This window comes from Diabrotica undecimpunctata, chromosome 5, assembly GCF_040954645.1.
Source record: "Diabrotica undecimpunctata isolate CICGRU chromosome 5, icDiaUnde3, whole genome shotgun sequence".
Classification (NCBI taxonomy): domain Eukaryota; kingdom Metazoa; phylum Arthropoda; class Insecta; order Coleoptera; family Chrysomelidae; genus Diabrotica; species Diabrotica undecimpunctata.
In genome coordinates, this window is record NC_092807.1 from 71,923,805 (window position 1) to 71,940,205 (window position 16,401).

The following is a 16,401-nucleotide window of genomic DNA, read 5'->3' on the forward strand; positions in this document are numbered from 1 at the left end:
AGTTAAAATAAAGCATGATTTTGCTAAGTACTCAATTTTAACATTTATCCTTGATGATCTGATTGACTGTAAGATGGATGCAAATTGTATATTATCATTTTTTAAAACTTTTTTTTTTCTTTTATCACTAATCATTTTTATATAATAAATAAGCATAGCATATTTAGTTGATTTAATAAAGTCATTTTAAAACTTTATTTATTACAGCTAACATAATGCTAAATATATCTGGAACAGACCCTTTTATTATATTCCTTTTCTGAACCTTTCCCTCATTCATCGTTGTTTATATAATATGGTAATTCTACTAGATCTTAGTTTTGTATATATTATTTTTAATTAAGATACTTAAGATTAGCACATATGCAAAAAAGATGTTTAGCTATGACCACTAAAAAGATATCTGATATGGACCACTGGCAAATTAATGAACCGATCTTATTAAGTTAGGATCTAGTGTTCGTGCAGCCTCCTAGCAAGATAATCAATAATGGTCATCTTTACCCTGATTTAGTTTTAAGTCTGTTCTTCGATAGCCTGCCCCAAAACAGGAGTCGGAGAAATCCTTAGTTTTAAGTCTTCGATAGCCTGTCACAAAACAGGAGTCGGAGAAATCCCTAGTTTTAAGTCTTCGATAGCCTGTCACAAAACAGGAGTCGGAGAAATACCTAGTTTTAAGTTTAGGTAACCTAGAGTTATTTACTAACCCCCCAATAATTCATTTTTGAATGAAAACCAAAGTGTCTTAACATAAAAGATGTTCATCAGATCAACAAAAAGATGTCTACTAAACCAAGTTAAATCATGTGCTGATTTTGAGTACAGTTAAGTATATTGTTATCGTATATATTATCATATAATGTAAAATAATTCATTTCTACTAACCATCATCCCCCACTAACATGGCAGTCGATGTAGTCGTACCTTCACGTTGGTGACTGCTGTTAAGAACATATATTTTCTGTTTTTTTCAGCAAATTTATGTTCGAACCGAATTGACTACCTTTCATGCACTGCATGCTTACATCATTTTTATACCTCACTGTATACATACATTCCATCGCTTCGATACTAACATTATTTTATTATCGTTTACCTTACGCCTTAACATACTTATTACATTTAACCATTAATTACTGCAGACCTTGCTAACATATTTTTCATGCAGTCTATGTAACTATTTCTTACCAGAGACCCGAAGCGCAATACCAACCTACAAAACAATATCACCCGAACTGTCGTAGATAAGATATAGTATGCAACTCACCATTTGTATTCGCTAATTTTGTATATCACCCGAATTGACATAGGTAAAATATAGTATGCAACTCACAATACATTTGTATTCTATAATTTTTATAATATTACCCGATCTGTCGTAGATACGTATATACAGAATAATAGTGCTGTTACGTAACTCACCATTTTTTTTTATTCGGCGATTTTTATATCACCTGAATTGTCATAGATAAAATATAGTATGCAACTCACAATACATTTGTATTCTATAATTTTTATAATATTACTCGAACTACCGTAGATATGCATATATAGAATAATAGTGCTGTATAGTAATTCACGTTCCGTTTATAGTAGTACTTACTCAGAGATTATATTGAGGACGTTTGTTGGTTTGGTCATACTGTACGAATGGTATACGTTCTTTAAATAATCATGTTCTATTGCTAGTAATACCTTACACGCTGTTGCACGTTATATCGTTTTCAGCGTCGCCTTTCGCATTGTTTCGAGAGGGAGAGTGCGAGTGTGAGAGAGAGAGAGAGAGAGGCTGTGTGTCTTTTTTACGATGTCAGGTGCTAGATATGGTCGACAGGTGGCGTGACGAGACGACGAACTGTATTATTCGTGGAATCCCATTCAAACTACGTCCAATATTTGATATAGCACGGTTTTTTTTTTGACGATGATTCTCTGTTAGCCTCACTTTCCTCAAATGTCTATTATGCTAAACAAAGATCCGATATAGAGGCGTTTTAGTCATTGTCTTGTATCTTAACATATTTCCCGTCACCTCCCCTTTTCCCGTTAACTAATAACAACAGAGATATGACATAGCGTCGTTTGGCACGGTCTTTGCGTCTGCTTTTTGTCTTAACATATTCCACCTCCCTTTCCATCACTACCTCTCACGTTGAGCCGTTTGGACGTTACAAGCTAGCGTCGATGTCTTTGCGTTTTATTTTAACACATTCGTTACCACCTCCCCTTTTCATTGATACCATACACGTTGTTGTACGTTGAGTAGTTTAGACGTTGCAAGCTTAGTGTCCTTTTGACATTGTCTTTTGCGTTTTGTTTTTGTGTTAACATATTCTTTACCACCTCCCCTTTCCATGGATACCTCACACGTTGTTGTACGTTGAGCTGTTTGGACGTTACAAGCTTAGTGTCCTTTTGGCATTGACTTTTGCGTTTGATTTTTGTGTTAACATATTCGTTACCCTCTCCCCATTCCAACGAGCCCTCGTACGTCACAATCGAACCAATAACAATGGAGATACGATATAGCGCCGTTTTGACACAGTCTTTGCGTTTGTTTTCTATCTCAACGTATTCCCCGTCCCCTCCGCTTTCCAACGATACCCTTCACGTCACGATCCGACGAGCCGTCGCGCCTCCACCAAAAAAAGCGTCAAAAATGACCAGAATGAACCTTAGCGATTTCTTATGGGATTTAACATGGGAAAATACGCCGAACTGTCCTAGCCCCTTTACTATTGTCAATTAAGGCTAAAGGTGAAAGATTTATGCGATTAGGAAAAAAGAGTGGGCTTATTTACTAGTAATGAATTAAGAGACGCACTCGATATATTAGTAACGTTGGCACAAAAGGACTTTTTTTCTGAAGACTTAAGATTAAGTAAGGGTTTAAGATTAAGACCTAAAAGATTAAGTAAGGGTTTAAGATTGAAACGCAAATGTACCTTATTATCTTTGAACCCATTTTTAGAGAATGGTATTATCCGAGTGGGTAGCCGGTTGCAGAAGTTAACCTACGAATACTATAAAAAATATCCAATAATTTTGTCACCTAAACATGTACTAACACGTTTAATTTTAAAATCTGAGCATCAACGATTAATGCATTGTGGGCCAACTATGTTGTTGGCTTTGATTCGAGAAAGGTTTTGGCCAATATCTGGACGTAATATTTGCAAGGGAATTGCCAGGAACTGTATCTCATGCATTAGATCAAAACCTATACCTGGTAATTACATTATGGGAGAATTACCAGCTACACGAATAACACAATATTTACCTTTCATTAATATAGGAACGGATTTCGCTGGTCCGTTTTTGTTAAAAGGTCGATTGAAAGGAGGTTCTAAATTAATAAAAAGCTATGTATGTATATTTGTATGTTTGTCGACAAAGGCAGTGCACCTAGAGGTTACATCTGATCTAACCACTGCTTGTTTTCTAGCTGCTTTTAGACGATTTGTGAGCAGACGTGGAAAACCAAGTAAGATTTATTCAGATAATGGAAAAACAGATGTAGGTGCAAAAAAGGAACTACAAAGTCTTAATAACTTTCTCAAAAATCAAGCGATATCGGAAGAATTCAATAGTTACTTCACCGAGCAAGGAATAGATTGGCATTTCATACCTTTCAGAGCGATCTGGGAAGCCGGGGTTAAGAGTTTTAAATTTCATTTTAAGAGGGTTGTGGGAGAAACACATTTAAATCTAGAATAATTTCACACAGTACTGGTTCAGGTCGAATCAATTCTTAATTCACGTCCTTTATGCCCTATAATATCCTCTCCTGATCAGTTTAATCCTTTGACTCACACTCACCTTCTTCTGGAAAGAAGTTTAGTTTCGCTGTCAGACAGAAATGTCAGTCAGATACCAGAAAATCGTCTCAAGCGTTTCGAGCGGTTACAAAAAATTCTCCAGCATTTTTGGAGAAGATGGAAGAGAGAATATCTTGCTGAACTACAAATCAGAAGCAAGTGGAAACAACATTTCGAGAGAACCATCCAACCAGGAGATATTGTCCTAGTGATAGATGAACAGACTCCAACCCTAAGTGGGCCAATAGCTAAGGTCGAACAAGTTCATCCAGGAACTGATGGAGTAGTGCGAGTGGTAACAGTCCGCATAAACAATAAAATGTTTAAACGACCCGTATCAAAACTTTGTATATTACCGTTACGGAGAATTAAAACATAAGTGAAGTTGCGGATGAAGTGGGTGCAGTTATCCAAACCCTTTCGTGAAAATTGACAGCAGATGCGCAAGAGAGAAGAAGACCATGAAGTTAGCTATAGACTTTATTTTTGAGAGTAAAAGTACATTTTGTTGTAACGAGTTGTAATAAGTTTGTTTCAGTGAAAATAAAGTAATAGAAAAGTAGTGTATCAATTTCATGCAAGCGAGTATCAAACAAGCGATTTACCCAAACACATACATCATTTTGATACTTTGTCTGTACTGTCCACACTTCAATATAAGGTGCTGTAGATCTCCCACTTTACCACATGAGCAATATGGGTTATCAGTGATACCTATGCTGTGTTTGTGTGCAGGAGTGAGTGCGTGGTTTGATGTTATTCTGTTTATTGTTTTTATAAATAACCTATTTGTCTCATATTTAAACCATCTCACATTGAAGATTAGTGGTTGGCAAGTTCTAAAGTTTATTCCAGTTGTACTTTGGTTATATAAACGTTGCCTTTTTTGTTTGCAATTTTTTGTACTGATCTTATCTATGTCTTTTACTGGTAGAAGTATGTTGTTTATATTATGTTTGGTTAAAGTTGCAGATTTAGCTAATTTGTCGACTTCTTCATTTCCTAATATTCCAGAGTGTCCTTTTACCCAACAAATAATAATCGAGCTACCTGCGGAAATAATATCATAATGTAACATCTTTATTTCTATCTCAATATGGTTTAGGTTTTTTGTGGTTTTGATAGAAGTGAGTTTGTCCACAATGCTTCTACAATCGGTCAAAATGATATATAATTATTCATACCAATAGAGACTATATATTTTTACGCAAGTAATAAAGCTGATAGTTCGGCGGTATATATTGAAGCTTCATTGAGCAATCGACATGATTCTTTGTAATCAGAATTGCAGTGATATATTGCACAACCCGTTTTATTTTGAATTTTAGAGCCGTCAGTAAAAATATATTGAAATGCAGGCTACTTATCTTTAATTATATTGTTGATCATACTTACTGAAAGGTTTGAATCCATATAATATGTTTCTATTATCTTAAGAGAAGAGAAGAGAAGAGAGTCTTAGGACGTTGAGTATAAATTGGTGGTATTTTATTTTGATACAATTGTTCTTCAAATATTGTCAATTTCCTATCATTTTCAACGTATATGGGAGTTTGCCAATATTTGTGGCTTCAGTCTAACATATTCAAGTTACGAATATTTTTTAAATAGCTGAATTTTTTTTATATAGCTCTTACTACAAACTTATCTGTACAACCTGCGTAGTGTAAGGGGTGGCTCTTTAGCTTCAATTTCATTAATAGTAATAGGAGTAGATTTTAAGTAACCAAGACATAGCCTCAAACATTTATTCATTTGGGTTTCAATTTTATTAAGATGTCCTGGTGACGCAGACCCATATAAATGACAACTATAGTCGAACATTGGTCGAATCGTTGAGCGATAGAATAGCAATGCAATTTTCGGGTCAGCTCCCCAACTGGTTCTACAAAATGCTCTAAGGATATTCATGGAGCTTTCCGATTTTTTTTATAATAGAATGAATTTGATCCTTCCATAACAGTTTACGATCCAAATATGTGCCTAGATATTTTACACAATTTTTGATTGGAAATTCTATTTTTCTTAATTTGAAGTTACCTTGAGGATTTTGACGTTTTTTGGAAAAAAAAACAAATTTCAGTCTTTGTAGTTGATATTAATAAGCCTAGAGAATGGTAATAATTGTTATACAATCTAGTGTAGATTCGAGTTGACGCCTACAAATGTCTAGGGTAGTATGGGAGGTATACAACACAACATCATCTGCAAACTGTACTATATTAGAGTGTGGAGGTACTATCTGTTCTAGATCTATATTGTACAATGAAAAGAGAAGTGGACTTAAAATACTACCCTGTGGTATACCTATATTCGTTAGCCTTGGCGCTAAAAGTTTCTCATTTATTTTTAAGTAAGTCCAAGTATTCCAAGATATAACAATTTCTTATGTAGAATATATAAATTTATGTTATTAAATGTAGAGGTCACATCTATAAATTCTGCAGCTGTTGATTCTTGATTTGTGAAATTGACCTGAACAGAGGAAACTAGTGAAGTGAGAGCATCTTGAGTAGACCTGGATTTCCGGAAGCGATATTGAGATTTGGGAAGGATATTTTCGGATTCAAGCCAGTATTCAAGCCGATTTTTTATTAATCTCTCTAGAGTTTTTAGTATACAAGAACTTAAAGATATAGGTCTGTAAGACTCAACGTTGTTATCTGGTTTTCCTAGCGTCTCTATAGGCAATACAATATAGTCCTTCCATGTTTTGGGAATTAAATTCTCATTTTGCCATATATTGTTAAAAATTTGTAATAATAATGATTTGTATTCTGTAAGTAAAAAATATAACATAGAGTATGATATACAGTTCATCCTTGGAGATGAATTATTATTTTGTTTGAGTCCATTTAATTCCCACAATTCAAATGGTTTTTCTAGATTGGAGTATTCTCTGGAAACGGTGACTATAGCTTCGTTTATTTGATTTGGTACCCAAGGAGGTGAAATTTTAAAGTGGAAATCTTCTATCCATGCAGCTTCGTAGTTTATCGGGAGTTAATTACTATTTAAATGGGAATAAGCCACAATTAAAGGTTAAAATACGTTTATTGACGTTTCAATTTCCACTTCGGAAATCGTTCTTTTGAGAACGATTTCCGAAGTGGAAATTGAAATGTCAATAAACGAATTTTAACCTTTAATTGTGGCTTATTCCTATTTAAATAGTAATTAATTTAAAATGCCACAAGAAAATAGCTTCAGAACAATATTATCGGGAGTTAATTGGACCGCTTTCGTTTTTTGTAGCGATGTACTTTGTTCCAGACGTCGCTGATTGGACTGTGGGAGTTGGCTTTCGCAGTAGTTTATCCATCATCATCATCATCATCATTGGTGCTACTGTCCTCGACGCATCAAGGAATTTGGATATCGGTTAAAATACTTGGGAATTCCAAGGTTGGCCAAATCCAAATTTCTAATTGATTCGATGCAGGGAAATTCCACTTTCGCTAAGTAAAACAAAGGATTTGTTTTACATAAAAGCAGGTAGAATTTCTCTCATCGGTCAGTCGAGCTTGCTCTTCTACTGTAGACCTAGTCGGTGCTATTATTGTTCCTACTAAGTTATTGTTTTATTTCTGATTTCTTATATACCATTTTTATTTTAGCATTATTGTATATTCAGACCTTTTCAGGTTAGAATATTACTTTGATCTATATTTGTTCATATACTGATTGTTTGATATTTTAATTGGTTATTTTGATTGTTTATTTTTCTTGTATTTTGTGTCTAAGTTGTTCTTCCGTAAGTTAAGAACACTTAGAAATATTTATCTTGCTTTTTCTATTTTATATTTTGATTTGTACTTGTCTAAGTAGTTCTTTCCGGTAAGTCAAAGAACTCTTAGAAATATTTCTCTGAATATTTGACTTGATATTTTAATTGTTTGTCTAAGCCGTTCTTTTCCGGTAAGTCAAAGAACTCTTAGAAATATTTTCATAATCATTGTTGCATTATTATTTCCGATATTTTATCTAAGATATTTTCTTTCTTAAGTTAAGAAAATACTTAATACATTTGTTTCTTTCATTTTCTATTTTATGCTAAGTTGTTTCTTCCGTAAGTCAAGAAACACTTAGACATATTTCTATAATCTGTTTCATTTTTGCATTTCTCGTTTTATATTTTGAGTATTTTATTTTTCCACTCTAAGTCGTTTCTTCCGTAAGTTAAGAAACACTTAGAAATATTTCCATATTTTACTCTCACATTTACATATTTCATTTATCTATATTTCTGTCCTAAGTTGTTTCTTCCGTAAGTCAAGAAACACTTGGAAACATTTTTTTTTCTTTGCATTATATTTTTATACCATTTAATTTAATTGTTTACTAAGTTATTCCTTCCGTAAGTCAAGGAATACTTAGATCATTTTTACCTATCTGTTTTCCATTTTTGCTCTGTTACTTTGTAACTGTTCCTTGGAACCGTTACCTATAACAGATATTTGTCACTGGAACTGTTATTTATAACAGCGGTAGTATTTAACCTTTCTACCAGCGACAAACCAAAGATGGTGAATACCCGATCCAATTCCGGGGATAGGAAGAAGCCCGAAGAGCCGGCGATGGGTCCTACAGGCCCAAATGCCCCCTCTCGGCAACATGGCGCCCAACCCACTAAAACCGAATCCACGACCCCAGGACCGTCTTCGAGCCAGCCTTCCACAGCTGACTTCATCTCTGCCCTTATGCAAGCGATGACGGCCCTATCGACCACTCAAGGCACCACACCCCAGATGCCTCATCCTGAGCCACCGAAGCCCAGGATTTCATATATGAAGCCCCCTCAGTTCTCAGGCCGGGACACTGAAAACCCTCTCAGCTTTCTAACCAAAGCCGAGACGTTCTTGACAAAATACGACGTGGACGAGGACAATTGGATAGATTACCTCATCGACAACTCACTCCACGGCGACGCGAAGAAATGGGCCCAGAAGTTTTCCCACACAGACCTACCGTACGACACCTTCCGAGACCGTCTCCTGAGGAAGTACAACGACCCCGCTTTGCTCTCAGCCCTCACGTCGAAACTTCATGGAGAACATCAACGGAAGGATGAACCCACGGAGGACTTTATCAACGGTAAAGCAGCCTTATTCAGACGTCTCGCACCATACACCCCTGAGGACCAGAGGTGTATCACCATCGTAAACCAACTGAGACCCGACATCGCGATCTGCCTACGAGTGAACATTCCAAAGACCGAGGAGGACCTCCTAACAATAGCCCAAGGAATGGAAGCTGATACCCGCCGAAACACCGTCGCTAACAAACCCCAACATCAATCCCAGCAACAATCCCGACAGCGACAGCACTACCGTCCCCCACGTCAAAACAACACACCACGCCACCCTGAAGCGATCGAGGAATGGAGGAACCCCAACAGACAGTCCAGGATGCCACCGATGAGCCAACCACCACCTCCACTACCTCAGAACCAGGGAAACGCCAACAGGGGCGCCAACTAAACCCTGTTGTGAAGATGGTGCCCCAACTGAACCCGATTCAGACACGACCCTCGACGACAGGCCTTCCCCAACTCCATGGAAGGATCAACGGACAACGTGTGAAGATCTTAGTCGACACCGGTGCATCTGGGAACTTCATTCACCAGAGATTGATCCAGAGACGGGACCTGCAACGAGGATCAGGATTGGTTCAGCTGGCGTGCACGGGCAGCACGTCCCGCACCCTAGGGACTGCTGAAGTCAAGATTAACATCGAGACTCTGGATTCAACCGTCAACTGCGTGGTTATGGAGGACTTGAACCACGACGTTGTGTTAGGGATGCCTTGGTTGGAACAGGAAGAGGCCAATGTAGACATACCACGTAAATGTCTACACGTCGGTACCACCTGCAGAACCACCATTTACTGGAAGAACCCAGCAAAAAGGCAATCCAGAGCGCAGCGGCTGGAACCCCATCAAGCTCCATCCTTCGCTTTGCAGCAAGTTGAAAAGTTGATTCAAGAGTACGATGACGTTTTCGACGACCGTCTACGTCAGCCGACCACCAAGGCCACCGAAATGAAAATCGAAGTGACCGACGCCACGCCTATCAACGTTAAGCCCTATAAATATTCTACGGAGAAGAAGCAGATAATGGCCAAGAAGGTGAGAGAGATGCTAGCCGCAGGAGTCATCCGCCCCAGCAAATCTCCTTACAATAGCCCGGTGGTTATTGTAACCAAGAAGGATGGCACCCCCCGTTTCTGCGTAGACTATAGGAAGCTTAACAACGTGACCATCGACAAAGCCTCCAGCATGCCACCAATCCACGACTCCATCAAAGAGATTGGCACGGCTCAGATCTTCACCACCTTAGATCTGAAGAGTGGATTTTGGCAAGTCCCACTGCACAAGGACTCCAGCCCGAAGACAGCGTTCAGCCTGCCTGACGGGTCCTCATACGAATTTACGGTGATGCCCTTCGGCCTCAAGAACGGACCAGCTGTGTTCCAGAAGCTCGTGACTTCAGTCTTCGCAGGATACATCGATGTTTTCATCAAGGTATACATGGATGATATTATCATCTATTCAGAAGACTGGACCCAACACCAGAACCACCTCCGCCTGGTTCTAGAGAGACTTCGGACACACGGACTATGGGCATCCCTAAAAAAGTGTAAATTCGCAGCAGACGAACTGGAGTACCTAGGACACAAAATCACCTCTGCCAACACCCAACCTCTGGAGAAGCATGTGGAGAAAATCAAAGGCTTCGACACTCCAAGGACGATGAAGCAACTGCGAAGCTTCATCGGGACAGCCAACTGGTTAAGGGATTTCATCCCTCGATTTTCGGACATCATAACACCCTTGACGGACCTCACCAAGGGTAATAAGAGACGGATGCACTGGAACGACGCCGCAGAAGCCGCCTTCCAACGTCTCAAGATCGAAATCGAGGGAGATCTCCTACTCCACCGACCAGACGCGTCCAAACCCTTCTGCCTCCAGACGGATGCCTCCGATGTCGGCATGGGCGCAGTCCTGTTCCAAGGAACCCAAGACGACAAGAGAGTCATCGCATATGCCTCCACGAAGTTAAAACCAGCAGAAACCCGTTACCATATTAACGAGAAAGAGTGCCTCGCATTAGTTTGGGCACTCAAAAGGTACAAGCACTTCCTCCAGGATCAGCACTTTACGCTGTACACCGACAGTCAGGCTCTCCTGTGGCTCCATCGGTTCAAGGAAGACAAGGCCAAACTATCCCGATGGGCCTTGCTACTTCAGGAGTTCAACTTCACCGTGATACATATCCCAGGGAAGGAGAACGAACTCCCTGACCACTTGTCCAGGAACCCAACCACGGAGAGAGAAGAAGAAGCTGACCAAGACGAGGAAGTGGTGCGACTTAGCTGGCCTACAACGGACGTGGAGGAAGACGAGTCCTTTCCTCTACTATGTATGATGGAGGACGTCGACGAGGATGAAGACACCAACCCCATCCTAGATGATCTGGTTGACCTACCACTCCAGGATAAAATCCGGAGAAGCCACCAGACACACCACGGTATGCAGCGGTTTCGGAGACGCTACCTAGAGATCTCCGAACGTGGACCACGGAACGAAGTCGAAGAAAACCTTCTCCGTGAATTCACACTAGTCGATAACGCCGCTTACTACAACGCTGGACCAGACCACAGGACGCTGATAGTACCCCCATCCCTCCGGAAGGACGTGATGAAGGTCTATCACGACTCAGAGGAGGCCAACCACCCAGGACAAGACGAGACCATCCGGGCCATTAAAAATATCTATTACTGGCCCACATTATCAAAGGATGTTCGCACCTACGTCAAGTCCTGCCTGACCTGCTTGAGGACCAAAGCTGCTCCACGACAACCAGCAGCTCCTGTGATGCCCAGGGAACCCGCCAACCCCTGGGAGAGAGTGTCCTTCGACATTTTGGGACCATATCCACCAGCCAGAGGAACACGCAACCGCTACATCCTCTTGGCGACAGATTGCTTGAGCAACTGGGTGGAATATCGATGCGTCCAATCTACAAAAAGCCGGGACATCATCCAGTTCCTCCAGGAGGAAATCTGCGGCCGCTGGGGGAAACCTACCACCCTCATCACGGACAACGCAGCCCAATTTCGGACAGATGCATGGGAGAGATTCTTGAGACGGCACAACATCAAAGCCGAATTTAGCCCTATCTTCCACCAGAGGGCCAACCCGGTTGAACGCCGAGCTCAGGAGCTCAAAAAGGGACTCCGCGCCCGATGCAAAACTGCAAATGATCCGAAATGGGAATCCTACCTGGCTGACATCATGTTCAGCCTAAGGACCCGGAGGAACGAGGCCACCCAGGAAACACCCGCTGAACTTCTGCTAGGCTATCTTCCACGGCGCGCAGAAGAAACACAGCGGGAACATCGTCTGGCAAACACCGCAGCCAGACGAGACGAAAGGGTTGCCAGAGCTGTTCAAAAGGCCACGGTATACGCGAGGAACATGGTTCCTGACAACCCTAACGCCCCACCTGCCAGGAGGTTCAGCGAAGGAGAGCAGGTCATGGTGAGGAACCACGTCCGAGGGAACTTCGGACCAACATGGACGGGACCACACACGATCCTGAAGGTCCTAGGCGATCATACCTATGAGGTGCACCGCGACCGGGACGTGAATAGGACCATTCATGTGGATGACATCCGCGCTGCTCCTCCACCTAGGGATGAACCTCCAGAGCAGGATTAAGGTTTATGACGACACGTGTAGATATCAAGGTGAACTGAGTAACCTTATATCTTCACGACGTCGTAAGATCTTCCTCAGGGTGAATTAAGTAGCCCTGACAGAACAGCTGAGGATAACGGGGCCCTGTTACGATACGTTACAGACATCAGAGCGAATCGAGTAATTCTACGTGTTCTGAAACGTCGTAAGGCCCCAGCCGGGTGAATTAAGTAGCCTGGTCGAAAAAACACCCGAACCAACTGGACCACCTGGACCACCGGGACCACCTGGGCCACCTGGACCACTATAATTTTAAGTATGATATATCTTAAGTTTGAATTGTAGTTGTATTGTATCTTTTGTATTGTATTTGTATTTATAGTTTTTTTTAGGATAAGAACTTCTTACTGTATGTATTTTCGATTTTTTTATAAATAAACTTTCTTTTAGCACCGTTAGGTCTTTCAGAGGAGGGGGGATGTCCTAGACGCATCAAGGAATTTGGATATCGGTTAAAATACTTGGGAATTCCAAGGTTGGCCAAATCCAAATTTCTAATTGATTCGATGCAGGGAAATTCCACTTTCGCTAAGTAAAACAAAGGATTTGTTTTACATAAAAGCAGGTAGAATTTCTCTCATCGGTCAGTCGAGCTTGCTCTTCTACTGTAGACCTAGTCGGTGCTATTATTGTTCCTACTAAGTTATTGTTTTATTTCTGATTTCTTATATACCATTTTTATTTTAGCATTATTGTATATTCAGACCTTTTCAGGTTAGAATATTACTTTGATCTATATTTGTTCATATACTGATTGTTTGATATTTTAATTGGTTATTTTGATTGTTTATTTTTCTTGTATTTTGTGTCTAAGTTGTTCTTCCGTAAGTTAAGAACACTTAGAAATATTTATCTTGCTTTTTCTATTTTATATTTTGATTTGTACTTGTCTAAGTAGTTCTTTCCGGTAAGTCAAAGAACTCTTAGAAATATTTCTCTGAATATTTGACTTGATATTTTAATTGTTTGTCTAAGCCGTTCTTTTCCGGTAAGTCAAAGAACTCTTAGAAATATTTTCATAATCATTGTTGCATTATTATTTCCGATATTTTATCTAAGATATTTTCTTTCTTAAGTTAAGAAAATACTTAATACATTTGTTTCTTTCATTTTCTATTTTATGCTAAGTTGTTTCTTCCGTAAGTCAAGAAACACTTAGACATATTTCTATAATCTGTTTCATTTTTGCATTTCTCGTTTTATATTTTGAGTATTTTATTTTTCCACTCTAAGTCGTTTCTTCCGTAAGTTAAGAAACACTTAGAAATATTTCCATATTTTACTCTCACATTTACATATTTCATTTATCTATATTTCTGTCCTAAGTTGTTTCTTCCGTAAGTCAAGAAACACTTGGAAACATTTTTTTTTCTTTGCATTATATTTTTATACCATTTAATTTAATTGTTTACTAAGTTATTCCTTCCGTAAGTCAAGGAATACTTAGATCATTTTTACCTATCTGTTTTCCATTTTTGCTCTGTTACTTTGTAACTGTTCCTTGGAACCGTTACCTATAACAGATATTTGTCACTGGAACTGTTATTTATAACAGCGGTAGTATTTAACCTTTCTACCAGCGACAAACCAAAGATGGTGAATACCCGATCCAATTCCGGGGATAGGAAGAAGCCCGAAGAGCCGGCGATGGGTCCTACAGGCCCAAATGCCCCCTCTCGGCAACACTACAGCCCTATAAAAGAGCCTCGACCTTCCCAAGTCTATTACGCCAGTCAGTTCTATCAATTGCCAACTGTTGCCAGTTTGCTGCGCCTATTTGTCTACCATCCTCATCTACACCATCCCTCCATCTGCGTTTTGCCCTCCAAGTAGTTTATCCAACTTTGTTTTTTTCTAATTTTAAAAATTTTCTTGGCTAATGCATACAATTTTTTATATTCAATTAAGTTATGAATATTGAGATTTGTTTTATAACGTCTATATGCTGTTTAAGGTTATTTGCAGCGGTTTCGTAGTTTTTATCCCACCATGGTTTTGGAATCTTTTCTGTACGATATTTTTTATTTTTTGATACTTTTGGAATACTAATGGATCCGTATCTGTTTATTTCATTAACTATTCCTCATAATTTTGAGAAAGTTTTTCCAAAGAAAAGTTGGATGAATACAAATTCCAATTTGCTTTATTTAGATTCCATCTTTTTTGTGTATTCTTACCAGGTGGTGTTGCTCATTTGGAATTTTCTAAGGTGATGGTCAAGGGTAGATGGTCAGAACCACGTGGATCTTGAATAACAGACAAAGTTAATTCAGATATAATGTCCTGGGTGCAAATTGTTATGTCGATTGCTGATGGACTAGAACTTAGTGCAAGTGTTGGAGAACCATCATATAATTATAATAGATTACATTGTTCTATCGCCTCTAATAAAACTTTATCGTGAGTATCATTAGTTTCGCATCCCCATGCCATGTTGTGAGCGTTGAAGTCCGCTCCAATGATGAATGGCGGAGGAATGTGTTGAAAAAAATGAATCCATTCTTCAACTGTTACTCTAATACGTGGTTCTTTGTATATGGATATTATATGTATAGGTTTATTGATACAAGAAAGTTTAACAGCTATGCATGTGTAAGTAAAATTATAATTATCTAATAAATTTATTTCTTCCGCAATAATTTTATCTTTAATTAAAATTGCTGTACCTCCATAGCTATCTGGGCGATCAGATATAAAGCAATTATAACCAGAGAAGTTATAAGATTTTCCTAGGTTAAACCATGTTTCTGATAACATGGCCACATACACATTTTTTGAATAAGTAAGGCTTCTAAATTTGGTTAATTAGAAACTGCTGAGCGGCAGTTCGTTGTAAAAAATTTATAGGGCTAGTTATATCTGAGAAGATGACGTTTGTCCAAGTAAGTCTTCTTGCGAGATTATTTAGAGTATTTATTAATTTGTTGTATAAACTCTATTTTTGATGTTTTTAAATTTTCGGTTAGTTTTAATGAACTAATTATATTAAGAACCAATTCTAAAATTACATTATTTAAATCTGATAATACTCCTTGTGTCTGCAAATTTGTTGTATTTCTATTCTCTGTATATTTAGAGGTATTATAAATACCACCTTTTTGTCTAGGGATATATATTGGGATAATTATTTCTTTTCTAACTGATTCCAAAGGATCGGGAGAACTTGGACGTTCTCGCTTTAAATTTGATTTTTCTTGACTCCTGTTGGTATAAAACATTTGAGAAGAGAACTTGTTTGCAAACAAACCAGTTTGATTTGGAGTTATTTGATAGGACTTATCATTGGTATTAGAGTTGGTTGGTAAGGAAGAACTATTATGTCTGGCGGCGATATTGGCATATGAGATTTTCGGTATTTGTTTACAGGCATCAAAGAAATCTAGATTTAACGATGACATAGTATTCTTGATTTTTTTTTGCCTAGAGGACTCAGGGCATGCACTTAGGCGTGTCGTAAAATGACTACCTTGACAGCTGAAACAGGTAGGAGTATATATATTTACTGTACAATTTTTTGTGTTATGAAAATCATGACATTTATTGCACCTGGGACATGATTTGCATTGAGATCCAAGATGTCCAAAACGAAGGCAAGAGAAACATAATCAAACTTTTTGAATATAGGGTTCGACTTCTTTAATTACTTTATTAATTATGACATATTTTGGAAGAGTTTGTTCTTTAAAATTTACAATACATGATTTGGTTGGAACCTTGTCTATTATTGTTTTATCTTCGATATGTTTTTCTACCTTTCTATTTATTCTTCTAACCGTAACTACTTTAAACTTACAGTGCATATCGTATTGTTTAATTTTA

At 38.6% G+C, this 16,401-nt stretch overlaps 1 protein-coding gene across 1 annotated transcript; it reads left to right on the forward strand.

The window, feature by feature from the left end:
• The first annotated feature begins 3,120 nt into the window (after nt 1-3,120).
• LOC140442262 (uncharacterized) lies at nt 3,121-3,717 on the forward strand. The gene has a single exon (XM_072533337.1). The coding sequence runs from the start codon at nt 3,121-3,123 to the stop codon at nt 3,715-3,717; it is 597 nt and encodes a 198-aa protein (XP_072389438.1).
• Nucleotides 3,718-16,401: the final 12,684 nt, after the last annotated feature.